The sequence below is a fragment of the Fulmarus glacialis genome, unplaced genomic scaffold, assembly GCF_000690835.1.
Source record: "Fulmarus glacialis isolate BGI_N327 unplaced genomic scaffold, ASM69083v1 scaffold31834, whole genome shotgun sequence".
NCBI lineage: Eukaryota > Metazoa > Chordata > Aves > Procellariiformes > Procellariidae > Fulmarus > Fulmarus glacialis.
This window is the reverse complement of record NW_009209228.1, coordinates 1-16,785: the sequence shown is the minus strand read 5'-3', so window position 1 is coordinate 16,785 and position 16,785 is coordinate 1. Positions and strand designations below refer to the sequence as shown.

The 16,785-nt window shown below is 41.8% G+C and overlaps 1 protein-coding gene across 1 annotated transcript; it reads left to right on the top strand.

Moving 5' to 3' along the window:
• Window positions 1–787: 787 nt before the first annotated feature.
• Window positions 788–16,722, top strand: LOC104072504 (codanin-1-like; the record flags this gene model as incomplete). Its single annotated transcript, XM_009576766.1, is given in 15 exon segments — window positions 788–1,488; window positions 3,037–3,261; window positions 5,572–5,649; window positions 5,651–5,748; window positions 6,170–6,289; window positions 7,209–7,287; window positions 7,688–7,808; window positions 8,836–8,945; window positions 9,657–9,746; window positions 10,798–10,873; window positions 13,063–13,271; window positions 14,051–14,165; window positions 14,990–15,133; window positions 15,785–15,951; window positions 16,578–16,722. Coding segments are annotated over 15 exon segments (2,478 nt in total), but the record flags the coding sequence as incomplete, so codon positions are not given.
• Between the last annotated feature and the right edge of the window lie 63 nt (window positions 16,723–16,785).

Below are 16,785 nucleotides of genomic sequence, written 5' to 3'. Positions count from 1 at the left end.
AGAGGAAACGGAAACCTGGTGCAGTGTTAGGAACAAAAGAAATTTTACCCGGTGTACAAAGCTTTGAACTATGCATGTAACATGAAGTCTTTTTTGTCTACATTTGCCCTTGTAAGATCACCACCACCTGTTTAGATTTTAAATGTGTTGAGTCTGTGGTGGTTTTTTTTGTTTAAGTTTCTTAAGTATAAACTTCATGTGCCTTGAAGTTGCCCAGTCTCTGTTTAGACCTCTGTGAAGGCTCAAGAGAGCAAAATTATTTAATTGAAATGGAAGAGCAGCTTTGGTCTTGTATTTGGCACTGCAGGACTCGAAGTGCTTAAACAGTTGTTGTTACAGCACCCCTCTGTGGAAGCAGGTGGCGTTCATAGACAAATAGGGGACGGAAAAGTTGCAGATTTTAGATTTTTCTGTTAGAATTAGCTGCATCAGTGTCGATGTCTTTGAAATGTTGGACTTAGGGGTGCCAGTTGCTCCAAGTTCTCCCTGGCTGTAGCTTCAGTAAGTATTGTTTCCATGGAACTGTTTCCATGGAACTGTTTCCCAGTTGGAGACCAAAGTGAATGACTCCGTCTGAAAACTTCTGCCAAAATGGCTTGTGTGGAGGCTGAGTTTCAGATCTCTAGCGCTAAGGTTGCTTGAATTTCAGTGACCTGCTTTGACAAGTCATGTTGGTTTTTATCGTGTATTGCAATCCCACAGCTACTACTTAAATGAGTCTTGGGCACATGGAAAGAAAGAATCAGGTAGCATCTTTATATTAATGCTTTGTCCTCTTTCCTTGTAGGAGAACCACATCCATGACAAGCTGGTATCTCTTAGTTTGCTTCAGAAAGACTTTGTGCCTTTTCTGCTAAATTTTTTAAGGGAGCAGACCAGCCAGATCCTGACTAACGGACCCTCTACTCCTGCTAAAACTCCTAATTCCAAGGCCCACGGGAGCCAAAGGACAGGATCAGAAAGGAGGGCAGGCCACACAACCAGCAGCCGAGTGCAGCTTTTTTCCCAAAGGACTTCGGTGACCACCTGCACCACAGATACCAGCTTTTCTCCTGCTGTGGTATCCAGTGGCTCCTCTTCCTTTTCTGGGTCAAACCTGTCTAGCCCTTGTGGTGACTTTCCTAGCATGGTCTCCAGTAGCAGCCCAAGCTTTGGGTACAGCCCTGTGCTTAACCACGGTGAGAAGCGGTCATCTCAGAAGGCGAGCTTGGGGAGCTTCCTTACAGCCACGCCTGAAGCCCTGCCAGCGAGACGAGGCCGAAGGAAAGGCAACAGCTCAGTCAGTGCCTCTGGACGGCAGGTAGCTCGGGATCTGGGGCGTTCCCTTGCTGAAGAGGAAGATGGAAAGAATGACAGTGTATCGTGGAGCGGAGGGAGAAGGAAGCGGAGTGAAGTGCCTCTTGTTTCTGCCAGATCCCCACCCAGCCAGCTAAATCTTAACAACCTGGAGGAGTTTCCGCCCATGGGTGCTGCCTCTGGCTGGACAAAGTAAGAGCAAGTCTGTCTCATTCGGATTGTGCTGCAGGGTACTGTTCCTTGATTAGCTCATCCTGTCGTGCGTGTCCAGATAGAGAAGATGCTGTAATAAACAATATCTGGGGGCTGGCTTCTGGGCTCCTTAGTCAGAACTGCTTTGCCATATAGGGGAATATTACTTCAACAGGTAGTCAGGTTTCCAGTCTGTGAACTCACCCGAGATGCCTCTTAGGCCTTTCTCTTGTGATGCTGCCTACCGGTGCACAGACAGCTGATACAAAGCTGACCACATCTTTGTCCTTGCACGTTCTAACAAGTCAGCATTATCTTGGCTCTTCACGTTTCTCATTTAACACAATAGCAATTGCTAATGAAGAGCAGTCCTGGAAGGCTCTTCAGCTTTACTGGAGCTAGCAAAAAAGCTTTTGGATTGACGTTCTCTGACTTCTGGTAACAGATGTTAGCATGCAGCTTCATTTGTGCCGTGTGGTCACGGACAAAATAGCTAGCTGATGCCTGTATTCTTTTTGGTCTGCAGCAAGCCCTGGTCTCCCTGGTGACTTTGGCTTAGCTTCTGGGCAGCTGTTTGTGTTGTGGTTGCCTCAGTCCTTTTCTCTTTCTCTTTGAGGTTTTACTCTTTAAAATCCTCATTACCTCATGTCAGTCTGTTTGCTCCATATATCAGGCACTGGTGTCTGAAAGTGGGACTTTCTAGTTGGACATGCAAAATTCCAGCTGAAAATTGGTAGGTCTGTGGGTCTGTAGAGATGCTGGGTCTAGATGATGCTTTGGCCAAGGGAGATAAGGTGTGTTTCCAGCATAGACAGTAAGTCTCTCTTCCTCAATTGCGCTAGGCCCAACTAGGAGAAAGAGTGAGGAAAGGGGTCACGGAGTGGTTGGAAGCCAATGCTATAGCAATTTTGAGAACACCATAGCAGTTAATATGTAGCAACCAGCATTTTCTTGAGAAGTATAATGCTTTATGTTCCTGTATCTTATTTCCAGTATGTCTTTTACTGCATTACAGAGCCTCTTCCTGAAGGACAAATCTAGGTAGTTTATGCAGGAAGGATGGGTTTCCCTAAACTTAAAGGGCCTATGGTAACTCAGGAGCCTGGACTCTTACTGATAGACAATGGCAGCTTGATGGTTTTTGTTGGTTTGGTTTTTGGGGGTTTTTTTTTTTTTCCCCTCATGGTCGTGTTAGAAACTGCTGGTGAATTAGTTTCTTGCTAAAATGAGGCATATCCTGTCCTCTCAAATTAGAAATGTTTGGAAGAGTTGTGTGGCGCTGTGTTATCTGTTCTGTGATTGATAATTAATTTTGCAGCAAGGATCAGCAGGCTGTTTTTAGCAGTCTGTAGCTTTGTGACTTTTTATTCAGTAACCAGAAAAAAGTCCGCAACTATATGTACGGTTTAGAAATTCAATATCCTGACTCCATATCCGTTTTATTTTAGCATTAGGTTCTTCTGGAAGAGTTGCATGCCTGTCTGTCCTGAGACCTAATTTTTCTGTGGTTTAGCTTGATTTCAGTGGAATCGCTTCTCACTTTTTCAGCAAAAGCAAACCATCAAGGCGAATCAACCCAACTCCTGTAAGTGCTGAGCGCCCCCTCTCAAAACCAAAGATGTGCTTCACCTCCACGCCTGTCAGCCAGTCTCCAGCTGCTCGGTTTTCATCTGGGTCAAGCCTCGAGGCCTTTACTACTGTCCAGGAAGGAAGCCTTACATCTGTGATAAGCAACAGCCTTCAAGAGGAGAGGGAGATGCTAAAGAAAGAACGGTACAGTCTGAGCAGGCTGGAGACAGGCTTGTGTTGATTCTTAATTCTCTTGTCTTAAGATGGTACTAACATCAGAGTGGAAATGACCAGAAGAATATCCAAAACAGATTTGATGACCTTAAACTATAATTTGCCTAAAACCAAGTGTGACTTTGGTATCAGACTAGGATATTAATGCAGCTAGCTCATGTTTGTCATTTTGGAAGTGCGCTAACTCTGGAACAATGACCCTCACTTTATCTTCAGAAGTTTAGTCAGTCCTCACTGCTTTCATAAGATTGCCTCTTCATGGGCTTGCACACGTGGTTATCTCCTTAGATAGCAGCTTCCCTTAGACTGCACAGGTGGAGCGAGTGGGTTTGAGCTGGTGTCACTGGGCTGTGTTTGAAGATTGTGCCTGTGATGGAAGGCGTAGTCTGATTTGAAGAAAATGAGTTAATGATGCAAATGTGGGGAAAGTGTAAATGATTTTGTAAGGTAGGCAGACTAATACAAGCTTGCAGCCAGAGAAAACAGGACATGGATAGCGTGACATTCTGTTTTAAAAGTTACTACTGCAGTTATCTGTTGAAAATTATGTATGCTGGGAGATGAGGTGAATTCGAGCTTCTAATTTTGTCTCTGTTGTTCAGTTACTGTGTGACTTTCATCCTCTGTAAAATGATATCGCTGTTAGTCTGTGAGGATTGATACTTCAGGGGAAAAAAGCAAAGCACAGTAGTAGAGGAACTATCGTTTATAATTGCTGACAGAACTGTTGCTGTTCTTTGCAGATTTTGTTCTTTGGGAAACTCCTCAGGACATGTGGGTGGAATTCTTTTCCTGCTAAGCCTTGCAATTCACTTCAGTGGGTCGAGAACTGCTGAAACAGACCCAGTAGAGTCTCATGAGTTACTCTTTGTACCGGACCTGTAACAGAACTCCGGATTCAAACCTGCCTCTGTGCACTTCCATGAAGCACCTATTCCAGTCTGAATTCTACCTGAAATGTCCCACTAATCTACCTGAAATGTCCCACTAATAAAATAAAGTAGGTGAAATAGCAATATGTGGGATGGATCTTGTCTGTGAAGTGATCTCATTTGACCCATCACGCTTGAAATGGGCAGTGTTTGGCGCTCAGAGCTAGGAGCTGCTCTTGGGTCCTCAGTAGTGGTGAAATGAGGTACAAAACTAACGCAGCCTCCAGCCAACTGGGTCACTTGAAGCAAGGGCAAAAGGTGAAATTCATGCTGAGGTAGATGACAACACTGAGGCAGAAATGAAGCAGAGTCTAACTACATTGTTGGAGTCTTACCTTGGTGCGTTTACAAAGTACTTAGTAAGTAATTTTCTTCAGTTCTGTTAGTCGGGTGCTTATGTTCATTGCAAGGGAGATGATACTAAATAACCTTTCTGCTCCCATTTTGGGACTAATTTGTTCTTCATCGCAGGAGTTCCGCTAGAAATAGGCCAATGGAAAAAGTTCTTTGCTGCAGTTAAAAACGTTTCTGTCTGCCCCTCAGCCTTTAAAGTGACTTTTAAAGATTTTACTTTTGAGACAAAGTGGTAAGAAGTGGTGTGATGTGCCAAGTGTGCATGTTCCATTGGGATCTTTAACAATCATTTGATACTGCTGTTACTGGCTTTTTTCCTGCTTCTTGTGTGTCTTACGTATGCCACTCTGCTGCTGCGTTTTGGATGACCTCTGTAGGTATATTTTTTATTTTTTACAATATCTATGTATTTAACTGAGTGATCATTGTTGATTGAGAATCCAGCAATTAAAGTAGTTTGTTCCTTGTGTCGTATGGGATTTCGTCAGTTATTGCATTGCCTTTTCATTTAGTGGTATTGGATCTTCTCAGGGCGTTGTTAACTTACAAATATATCTGAAGGTACGGATGTGAACCTTATTTTCATAGACTTTGTAAAGTGCCTAGCTATCAGAAATTGTACGTGCAAAAATTTTTTTTACGACCTGGTCTATTAACAGATTCCGTGTCCTTAACAAATATCAGTTTAGGTGAGAAGCAATAACATAGGTTAGTTAGATAATTTGGTCAAAGTGCCACACTGTTTTAGCAGAGTTGGAATTTGAATGTGATTCTTTTGAGTCTTTTGATTGTTAGCCCCAAGATCCTTTCTGATTAAGGGAAAGTTGAGTTAAATTACTGTTAGGCTAAAAGCAGCTTTAGACAGTGTAAATGATATGGTTAGTTATTGCAGGAATTCCTTCATGCCAGACTGCAAGAGAAAGACCTCCTCTGGCTGCGTGTCTGCTGTGTATCATCTTCAGTCACGTAGTATGTTGCTGCTCTTGAATTTCAGATGCAAACTGCTGCACCAGGCGTCTTCTCCTGCAGGGATATCTCTTGATCCTGGTACTCCTACTAAGCCTAGCTACACTTGCTGAAAGCCATCTGGTGACCTGTGCAAATCCTACTAAGGTTTCCTGCAAGAAACAGTTGGAGTGTCTGGCGCAGCTCTATTCATCATGTATAGCAGGTGAGATGTGAGACTGACCTTTCTTTGAGCTTTGAACTTGCATGTGTATTGTGAGGGGGAGGTTATGAGATGTGAAAGTTGTGGGACAGTTACAGTGTACAAACAAATAACATCTGGAAAAATAAACTAAGCCAACACAGTTATTAAAATAAATGGATACTAGGTAAAAGTTTAGGGAAGGAGATTAACCTGATGCAGTACTCTGAGCTGCAGGAGGCTGATGTTGTATGGTCCTATCTGAAACTAGACCCTTCCCTAATACATCTTTCCTGTAATTCCCATATTGATTTACACTGTAGCTGTGTGTGGGGAGTTCTTTGCTGACTGTGCCATAGAACAGTTATCTATCTTTTTACCTTCATTTATTAAAGCAGGTCAATACGGAATATCCACCTTTAGTATCTCATTTCCTCTTTTACAGAAAACCTGGTACCAAATATTTTTCTGGAGCTCTTTTTTGTTCTGCAGCTGTTGACATCTAAAGGCACTTCTACCGCAGAAGAAGGGGACAATGACCTTGAAGTCAGTGAAAGCAGTAAAGGTAATAGTATTGAGCGGAAAGAATGTTACTTCCATGGAATGATAATGTGATATAGAGTAGTTGCCTTTAGCTTGGACAATTAGTTTTAAATTCCACAAAAAGCGCCTTATTACCACTGTGGGACTCATCTGAGATGCTGACAAAAATCATGCGTACATGGGAAGTGCTTCCACAATATGATAGAGCGAGGTTGCTAGATACTGTTTGAATCTAGTTTTCTGCTATTGTGTGAGATTTGCTGTAGCTACTTGCTAACACTGACTTTCAGAGAGAAGTACAGATATGCTAAAGTCTCTCCTCCATTGGTCCTTGCAACTCAAAAGTGCTGTTGATCTGCTATGTGCTTCTTAAATTTAAGGTTAGGTTACAAGTGCACAGGACCATCTATATAGATACGTAATTGTTGCGTTTGTTTTTTGGCAAATTCAGACTTAAACTTGATGCAGTTAGTGCTTTGATATGGATATAAACCCCAAAAAAGTGGCTTTAAGATGAGACAATCCCCCCAAAATGCTCCTATTTGATTGACCTTTGTTTTGCCACTCACTGATTCTTAGGGCTGTGTCCTGAATGAGGAACACGAAGTCTCCGGCTATGGGAACAGCAGCTCATGACTGGTTGCAGTTGGTCTATTTTTTGTCCTGGATCTGCTTACTGTTGGCCAGAACATTGAGAAGGAGTCTTATCTTTCCCATACAGCATTGAACAATTCAGTTGCCTTTAGTATAGGAAGGATAGGGATGGGAGGATTTGTCTATTCCGGTGTCAGGGAATGGGAACTTCTGGAAATTGGATACTGGTCTGGGAGACTGTTTTTGGATATGGCAGTTCCTATTTTCCTTGAGAGCTAATTGTTGGTCTTTTAGTTTGTAAGTGGTGATAGGTGCTGTTGTCTCATGTTTCTTTTTTTTCCTCTTAGATGCATCAGGGATTCAGCATTTCCGAAGTGTGCACAATTGTGTTTATTTTGCTGTTCAAATCTTGGATTATCAGTATGAGTGAGTTGAGGGTTTTTTTTGCCTCTGCTTGTGACTGCAGATGTGTGAGAGATGAAGCAAGTGTGCTTGGATTTTAGAGCTTTGCCACTTACAGGCATGGAGTTGTTAATTTTCCCTCAAAACATACGAATTGGCCTGGATTTGAATGTCTGTGAGTTTTCCTTGCACTGTTCTGTCTACTGAACTTCAGTGTGATTATGCAAGAATGGGAAAGCCATGAGATGAGAGCAATAAAAAATGGCCTTACAGATGCCAGTAGGATTTGATGCTGGGTTGCCTGGGGCTTAGAACTCTTTGCTTGGTAGTCTTCATAAAAAATGAGCGTAAGCATTTCTTTAAGTCTGATCACATGTTGTTTATGTCTGTCTGTCTGTGGGTTTTATCCATGTTGTCTTGGCAGAATTATTTCCCGTTTAGAAAAGGGGACGCTGAAGCTGTTGGCTGAAAACGAACGGATTGCATCTTTTTCTCCTACCTTGCACGAGAGGCTCAGGCAGGCTTATGAAAGCAGCACAGCCAAGGTAAAAATTGGCAGACCTCAACTGATGTTGCTTCATACCTTTGTGTTGTTGCTTTTTTATTTGTGATGGCTTTGATGTTAAATCTCATTCCTTCTACTTTGAGTATCTTGTCATCTCATCTTTGGCAAGTGTCTGAAAGCTACTTTTTTTTCTTGTCAGTGGGTGAGTGAATTGCTAGGTCCAATGATTACTAGCCATGAATCGCCACTGGCTAGCCTTACATTGTGCTCCAGGCCCTAACCTCAACCAGCGACTTTGACGGGGTCAAGTTTTGCTTTTGATATGCTCATCTAATAAGCATCCCAGAAGAACTATCGGTTAGATGCAATATTGGAAGAAGTGGATTTGTTTCATAGCTACAGGCTTCTTTTAGGCAAATGAAGCTTCAGAGGAGACGATGCAGCCTGTGAAAACCGTTTTCCTGATCTAATCATCTGAGTTAGGGAACTAAAGCTGGATAGTAGGAATGCCTGCTTTAATGTATTTTGTATCTTGTTTCATCCATCTTTTAAAAAATGGAAATTGCTTTTGGCAAAGAAAGTACAGGGTACTTTCTGAGACTAGGGCATGTCAATAGCTGAGCTTTTTAGTTAAAGCTGTAAATAAAGGTCTCTTGTTACTTGAAGACATAGGCTTTTCGAACAGGAGAAAGAAGAATAATACAGGAATTGCCAGCCACTATCCTGCATTCTCTGGAACCCTATATAGAAGGTACACTTTGGCTGTTTGCAGATCTTTCTTTCCACACTGTATCAATATTGGTTGTAATCTATCCTGCAGAGGTTTCTTAGAGAGACGAGATGCTTCCACTCACAATGTTAAGTCATTCTCTGTAGTGTAATGCAGGTTGTACAACTGTTGGTGTTTACTAGCAGTTAGCATTTGGAAAATGGCTAGTGTCTGAACAACTCAACTAGTGATACTTGGTTTCCTCATCATGTCTTTTCCCTGCTTTTTCTAGGTCTCAGATTTTTGGATAAATCAGGGACTTATATTAGTCTAATGGCTGCCTTTATATTTTTAACAGGTGTCTCTCCTGCTGCCATGCTCTGTACAGTCTGTTTCTTTCCAGCCAGAAACTGACAATCGCTCCAACTTTCCTAGTGACAGAGCATTTCACATATTTAAGAAACAAAGGTAAATTTCTTCTACTGTTACTGTATGGCTCACAGGGTATAATCTTTCCATGATTGTGAGCGAAGGATATTAAGAATGTCTCATGTATGCTACATGCTGTAGAAAAATCTTGAGATTTTCACTCTATTAAAATAAAAAAAAAAATTAAAAAAAAAGGTCTTTGTCCGTATTGACTGCAGGAGCTAAATGCTTAATGTCTTTAGAGAAGAACAGCCTAATTCTTCAGGAGTTATTGAGACTTCTGGTAAATGCCAGTACAGTGTGTCACCCTACTGGATTGCTTCTGCGTATAAATCTGGTATGCTTTTATTCTTCCTGCCACCTCCCTCCATGCTTGCAGCAACAGGGTGAGGGGAGAATGGCAAGTTGTCTTGGTCCTTTTTTCTCTCCTCATAGGTATTATTTCATGTGGCTTATTCTTTCCTGCCTCTCAGTCTTCAGTATGTCTGATAATGGGTGTTTTGGTCATTCCGTCAGAGCTTGGGCATAACAAGCTTAAGCACTTGCTGTCAAAGACATGGAAAATGGAAACTCGCTGAAGTACCACTAACATTAATGAGTTTTGCAAAGGTATCTGAATGCTTAGAGGCTTGAGTTATTTAATCCGAGGTAGATTCTTGCTGGGGAACTTAGGAGCGATTGAATATTCAGTTGTTGTTACTTCAAATTTTGACGAGTAGGAATTCATACCCTTAATATCTTGATTCACAGGGATATCTTTTATGAACTGCTGCGTGAATGGGAGGATAACCATGAAAAAACTGGCTGGGACTTCGAAAGAGTTCTGGGCAACAAGATCAGGTAGGAGTCTTATACAACTTCAGCTAGCTCTTTAATGTAGCTGAATTGCCTGTGCAGCGTACTAGACTCAGCATCCTAAGTTCCATGTTCTTCCTAATGGTCTTCTGCACTGATCTGTAGGGAGCTGTGCTTCTTGGAAGATACTGTCCATGTAGACTTGTTTCTATATTTAAAAGTATCAACTATTATCTTAAAGAAACAAGCTATAAGTGGCAAGGGCCTAATTTGATCAATCTTGGTGTAGCTCTTTCGCTGTTCATAATCACAGAAAGAAGCACTCTCACAAGTAGTATGTTGTGGTCTGAACATTTTCATTGTATACGCTTCTGTGTGCATTTCATGTTTCCAATGCCCCACTCCTCTGAAGTGTGGATAACTGTGTTATAATATGTTCAGAAGCTCTTAACTCTTCTAATTATTTTAGGGGGTTCTAGTGTATTGGCTCTGAAAACAAGACAGCTGTGTCTCTTTCTATGGAAAGCAAACTGTTTTATTCATTTATTGCTTTATCAAAATAGAGTATATATAAAGAAACTATTATGGTTTTGAAAGCAGTTGCCTTGTGGGTTTCTGTGTTAGTCTTAACCACCAGCCTACCCAAGTTATGTGTATGAAGGTGACATTTCACCATAGGAGCAAAACAAGGCTGAGATTTAAACTCAGAAATTTTCCTTCTCTTTGGGCATCAGAAGTACTGCTATTGCTGTTTTCTTACTTGCATACGTGTGAACTCAACTCACTGCTCTGCACAGGGGAGAGTGGGAGCTGAATGAGTTAATTTTCTTCCTAAATAACAGCATTATTGCAGGAAAGGAAGAGAGTCTTGTTATCTCTAGAACTGTTTGCTCTGCAGGTGCTCGGGGAGAATTTTTGTTTCCACGGTCAGCAGATGGGGCTTGGTGCTTGGGAAACCTGGTTAAAAAGATGCAGTGGCCTTTGGTGATAACTTTCTTAAAAGCAGTTATTTTATGCTTTCAGTGTAGTTTGAGGTTAAAACACTTTTTTGTACCACAGAGATCCAGTCAGCATTTTGTGATATTTTCCTTCACAGGGCCATGATGGCTCATCTATCTGCAACCTGCAACCACAGCCATTTTGCCAGGCTCTTTCAGAAACAGCTTATCCAGGTAAATGATTTGGGTTTTTTATGAAGATGTACATCAAAGCTGATTTGATCCTTCCTCGGTCTGAGAAAACAAACTGTGTCTTGCAAGTTTCTTTGAGATTTTCCTATTGAAACTTTTTTGGGAGAGCCAAGTCTTCAGGATGGGAATTTCCTTCCTTTTCCAGAAATACATATCAGTGATAAGTTACTGATGAACTCTGAGTAAATCAGGGATAAGGCACACTAAGCACATCATGAGCTGTAAGAATTAATTCTTCATGGTTATTTACTTTGACCTTCTAATTTTAGAACAGTTACAATTTTTAGAAATTTTAAGGATCTATTTTGACATGTATCTAATGCAGAGGTTCCCAGTTACGTTCATTAGCAACATAAGTGTACTACCTGCAAAGAGTCTCTAGTTCTTCTGTGTAATGCTGCAACAGGCTCTTTTTGATATAGTATTGCTGTGGTAATTTACAGGGGTTTTTTGGCCAGTTTCAAGCATCATCTGACTTCACTGTAGCTGAAGGAATGAAAAACGAAAAGATGCTTCTGACTGGAGTATAGATTTTCACTGTATTCTCTATAAATGGCTGGCTTATTGGTGGGTTCCTTTTGGATAGCAAAATAGACACAAAACCCCGCCTTAAGTATAAGCCCGCACACATTGCCAGGAAGTTGCAAACTGTTGGAATGTTGAAAATTCCTCTAGTGTCCAGTCTGAATTTGCATCAGTGCCCTGTCTGATGTGTGTGTTCAGGGAGATTGTGGGAAAGAGGTGAGGTGGACTTTGTTGCATCAACAGGACTTAATTAGTCCTAGGTACTGTATTTCTCCTTTATATCTGTGCCTTCTTAATGAAGACTGCAGGGTTTCACAAGCGTAACCAAAGATTTAAACTGATAACTAGCAGTCTTCAATGAATCTGATGTGTCTGACCAGAAAGTGATTTGCAGAATCTTGTGTATATTATGATACTCATGCCAAAAAGAACCTAGACTGAGGATTTGTGTCGAGGCCTGATAATTTAAAGGTTGGGAAGTGTAACAAGATGTTCTTTTGGGAGAGGACGATGCTCAATTTGGAATAAATGGACCTAGTAATTGTTCGCTTGGTATATACATACCTAAATGTTGCTTTTTAGTATCTCTCATTAAAACTATCCTGACTTAGATGTAGGAGTATGCAGTCATCTTTTCCCTTTACTCAGCATTGGTTAGGTTACATCTGGGATACCGTGTCCAGTTTTGGGCTCACCAGTATAAGAAACATACAGACTAACTAGAGCGAGTCCAGTGCAGGGCCACGTAAATGATTAAGGGACTGGAGCATTTTTCATATGAGGAGAAGCTGAGAGAGCTGGGACTGTTCAACCTGGAGAAGAAAAGGCTCCAGGTTATCTTAGCACTGTGTACAAATACCTGATGGGAGGGAATGAAGAAGAGGGAGCCAAATTCTTCTAAGTAGTGTTCACTGACAGCACATGAGGCAATGGACAGGAATTGAGAAAAAGGAAATTCCATGTGAACACAAGATGACACTTCTTTACTGTAAGGGTGGTCAAACACTGAAACAGGTTGCCCAGAGGGGTTGTGAAGTTCCAGTCTGTTGGAGACATTCAAAACCCAATTGGATATGGTCCTGGACAACTTGCTGTAGCTGACCCTAATTGAGCAAGAGGGTTGGATTAGATGATCCAAGAGGTCCTTTCCAACCCAAACAGTTCTGCAATTCTGTGATTCTTTGAGTCTTGTGTAGTATCTATGTGTTTGGGAGAGGGGGGCATTCATTTTTTAACTTTATTTAACTCTGTGGAGACTCCAGGAAAATCTGGTTGGGAGTGCATGGTGCAGTATCATGGTCCTTGGAGACTGGGCTAAAGATCCTACTGAGTGGTTCATGAAGCCATGCGAGTGATAGGTGTGCTCTCCACACATCCAGATGTAGTCTGCTAGATGTGCCCAAGTTAGATGTATAGGATCGGAATTCCATCTCTCAAGATCTCCAGGCTGTTTATGGCCAAGGTGGGTAGCATGTTTTGGCATGAGGAAAAGAAATCTTCTGTAGTGGGCTGCCTGAAAAGGCCATGCTTGGATTACTCCTAAAACAAAGCCTCGTGAGGAAGGGAGAATATGTGGGGCGAGAGATGAAGTGAAATGATGCCTTACTACAAATTTTCCATCTCGCTACTCTTTCTGTCTCCTGAAGATGTGTAAAGGTCCTACTGGAGGTGGCGCAAGCTGGGGAGACACCCCAGACCAGGATGTCCTTAATATGCTGGGTTCTGATAATTTGAGCCGTCTGAAGAGGCTGCAGGAAAGATTTATCGTTCCTCAGAGCATCAGAGGACCTTGTCCACCCCCTTCATTCCCAGGGTGCCAGCAGTTCTTCAGGGACTTCATCCTCAGCGCAGGAAGGTTAGCTGCCTGTGGTTGCTGTTTCCTTGGTGAAGTGTGTGGGCGAGTGGGGAACACCAGCATGTTGCTCTTGCAGCGGGGGAGCAGCAGGGAGTTGTCCGGAGAGCTTGGGGCATGGTGTAACTTAGGCAGAGCATATCAGAAATGTTTTTAAGCTGCATAATACCACACTTAGTGTTCTTGGCCAGCACGCACAGTGAACGTGTTAATACGCAGGTTCTGTCTGGAGCACAGCGTGTGTTTGTGTGCTACATTAGGCTAGACTACATGGTAATAATCTTCCTTCTATAAAACCATAATATCTTGTCACAGGCCATCAGCATTTCCCAGTGCCAAGGCGTGCAATGCAAGGGTACTGGACTGGCCAAGTGTTTCTTGTGTGGTAGTGCATGAAGCTAAGGAGTTAGAGGATGAAGCCAGGTTCATGGTTTTGTTTAATGAGTTTTTCACAATCCACAGCATGGAGGAGTTGTGATCTATGGGAGATTTGAATCTTCAGTTACTTTACAGCTTCCTGCTTCGACAGATCCGTATTATTGTCCTTATGCTGGGACTTGCTAAATAGCGTCTGTTTGAAGAAGTACAAAATAAGAGCAGAAAAGAAGGGATTCAGCCAGTACTAGTCTTGTCCCCTGCTTGCTTGTCTTCAATCTGTTACATTGGATGTCTGCTGATGCTTGATACAACTCATGAGACAAGCTTGAAATTTTGCAGTGTGTTAGTTGAGGTTTTACTGCTGTTTTCAGCCCAGTCTGACTCATCATCATCTTTTGCTGAAGTTACCAGTTCAATCAGCATCTGATGGATAGTCTGTGCCTGAAGATACTCGAACTGGATGGCCTTACTCTGGTGGAGCATGAGCACAGTGATGGGGAAGCAGATATGGATGAACAGGTAAGCTTGTTTTTTGCGAACACATCTGGCAGAAATTTCCCTGAACTGTTCCTGTACCTAAAGAATTACTGGCTTGATTGTGAGTTGACTTGTAGCTTCCACTGCTGTATTTGCAGGACAAGAGCTTCTTCGTTTGGTTTTGTCATAACTCTGCAACTTGGTTATGGATGTCTGAGCCCCTTGCCATTTACTTGCATACTTCAGGGTGCTTCACAGAACTGTGTCATAAGAGATGATGCACAATAGTTTGAGAAGTGCGAGCCTCTTTTTAGGTTATTAGTACCCTGTGTTAGATCAATGAAATAACCGAGTCCGGTTGTTGCACTCAGTTGCAATAGTTCCTTGTTACTTTTCCACGTAGAAAGATTTTAGTTAGAATTAGTTTGTAGTCATGCCTATTCATACCTGTTCAGATGTTTCTTCACTGATCTGTGCCTGTCAGAGGTGTCATAGCTTATAGTCTATTAGCAAAGTAGCAGCCAAAGGTTCATGAAAACTTGCAGAGCAGTAATGGTATAAAGGAGGCAACATGAGATCAGCTCTGTGCCCTCTCATTGACTCCAAAGTTGTTAATACGAAGATGTGATTGAGCAGCTGCTTGTTTTAGAAAGCTCTTGAATTTATTTCTTCTCGCTATAAGTGAAGCCATGGAGGCAGAAGCAATTTAAAATGCTTGATAAATATGTATTTTGGAAACGTACCTTTATTAAAAGCAGTGATGAAGCTATGTGGACCTTTTGCACGAAGAGAATGGAAGTTTAGTGTAGGTAGTTGCTTTGCCAGTTTAGGGTAGCATTGCCCCAGCTTGCTTTTCTTCATTTCAGGATGAAAAGAAGCGTTTCACTGTGGTCCTGTTGAGCCTACGACTCCTTGCCAAGTTCCTGGGGTTTCTTGTTTTCTTGCCATATCGCACTTTGGAGCAACCAACTAGAGACTTGCAAGACTCTGCAGTAGCGTTAAGAAACCAAGTAAGAAACCGAACTCTTTTAAGAAATCTAACGCGGCCTTTGGTTGACAGGCAGGTTTTCTAATCCAAGGAGGGGATTATGAATAGTTATGCCCTTTCAAAGCAAGCCAGTGGTTCCTGAGATGATGTTATACTGTTCTGTACCGCTACTGCATATTCTGGGGTTGGGAATAAAGGAAAGAAGAGTTTGTGTAAGCTAGAAAAGAGAGAGAATGCACTAATGGTGAGGTACTCAAGTCTTCTGTTATTTCTGGTAATCTGGGGCTGTCATACCAGAACTCTGACCTAGCTAAGACGACTTGTATTTATAGTGTAAAATCCAGCTACCAGGAATGTTTTTGTTAGTTTCGCACCCATCTCCTAGAGTGTGTCATCTGAATGCAAGGAGGCAGGGGTAGACCTTGACTCCACTCATACATAGTCAGGCTTACAGCCTTACTTTTGAAAGTCCCAGTGGGACCCCTGGTTGCCATCATAGTGTGGTTTTTACTCTGCTTGTGTGCAAAGAAATGTTTTCATTAGCCAGAAAGTCACCTCTTATTTGTACAGAAGATGAAATCCTGGAAAGAAAAGTCATGATATAGATAAAGTTTTTCTTTAAGTATCAAAAGGTAACTTCAAGCTGCTGTTTTAACTTCTGTTGTCCATTAAGACCCTGCCTGTACTGGATGTATTCAAGCTTCTGAGACAATCTATTCGGGATCAACGTTCTATCCTGACTATTCCTTGGATTGTGGAGTACCTTTCCCTTGTGGATCATATTGCTCCTTTCCTTGATTACTACAGGAAAGTATTTTGTCTCTTGCTGCAGGTATACAGGTAAGAGCCTGGGACAGGATATTTGTTTAAGAACTTTTCTGTGAGGGTTTGCTTGCTTAGTTGAGAGGCCTGGTGTTTGAGGATGCAGGCTGGCCCTAGTTTGAGATTCTTATAAAAGTACAATTTTTTTGTGCAAATCATGAGCACTTCTTATCTTACATAAGGCTGCAAAGGGAGCACATCCTAAACTCGGAGGTTAATATTTGATTTAAATATGTGGCTTTTCATTAAGTAAACAAAATTCTTTAAATCCACACTCACTCCTTCTACATCTGCAGCTGTGAATTTTAAACCTTGAATTTGAACCTTAAACCTACAAGGTCTTCCATGCCTAAATAATGCTCTAGTTTTGTTTCCTGTATGCATGAGGAAAATTCGAAGCACATTCTAGAGAGTTACTTCACACTGGCTTTTCCAGTGTAAACTTAAAACAGCATGTTATTCAGATGCATACGTACAAAAAAGTAGAGCTTGCTCTCCACTCTTTAGGCAGACAAGTAGGGAATGTGTACATAGTGGCAAATAGTATAATTAGAAAGTGAGTGGATTGGGATTTTTTTTTTTCGTAATTAAAATTGAGCTACTGAAATCTAACACTCTCTCTTGCTGCTTTTGCTGCACGGCAGGTTAATGGTCCTTTCTGAAGATAAGGAGATAAGTTTCCTGAACAAGCTGCTGATCCTTGCAGTTCTGGGTTGGCTTTTTCAGGTAGAGTCTCCTGTGTGCACACAGCTCTTCCCTGAAGAAAAAGGAGGGCACAGAACTCAATAGAAAATAGTATTGAAATGAATTAAAACACTGCAAAACAGGGCTCAGTTTTGGGGCCGGTCCTGT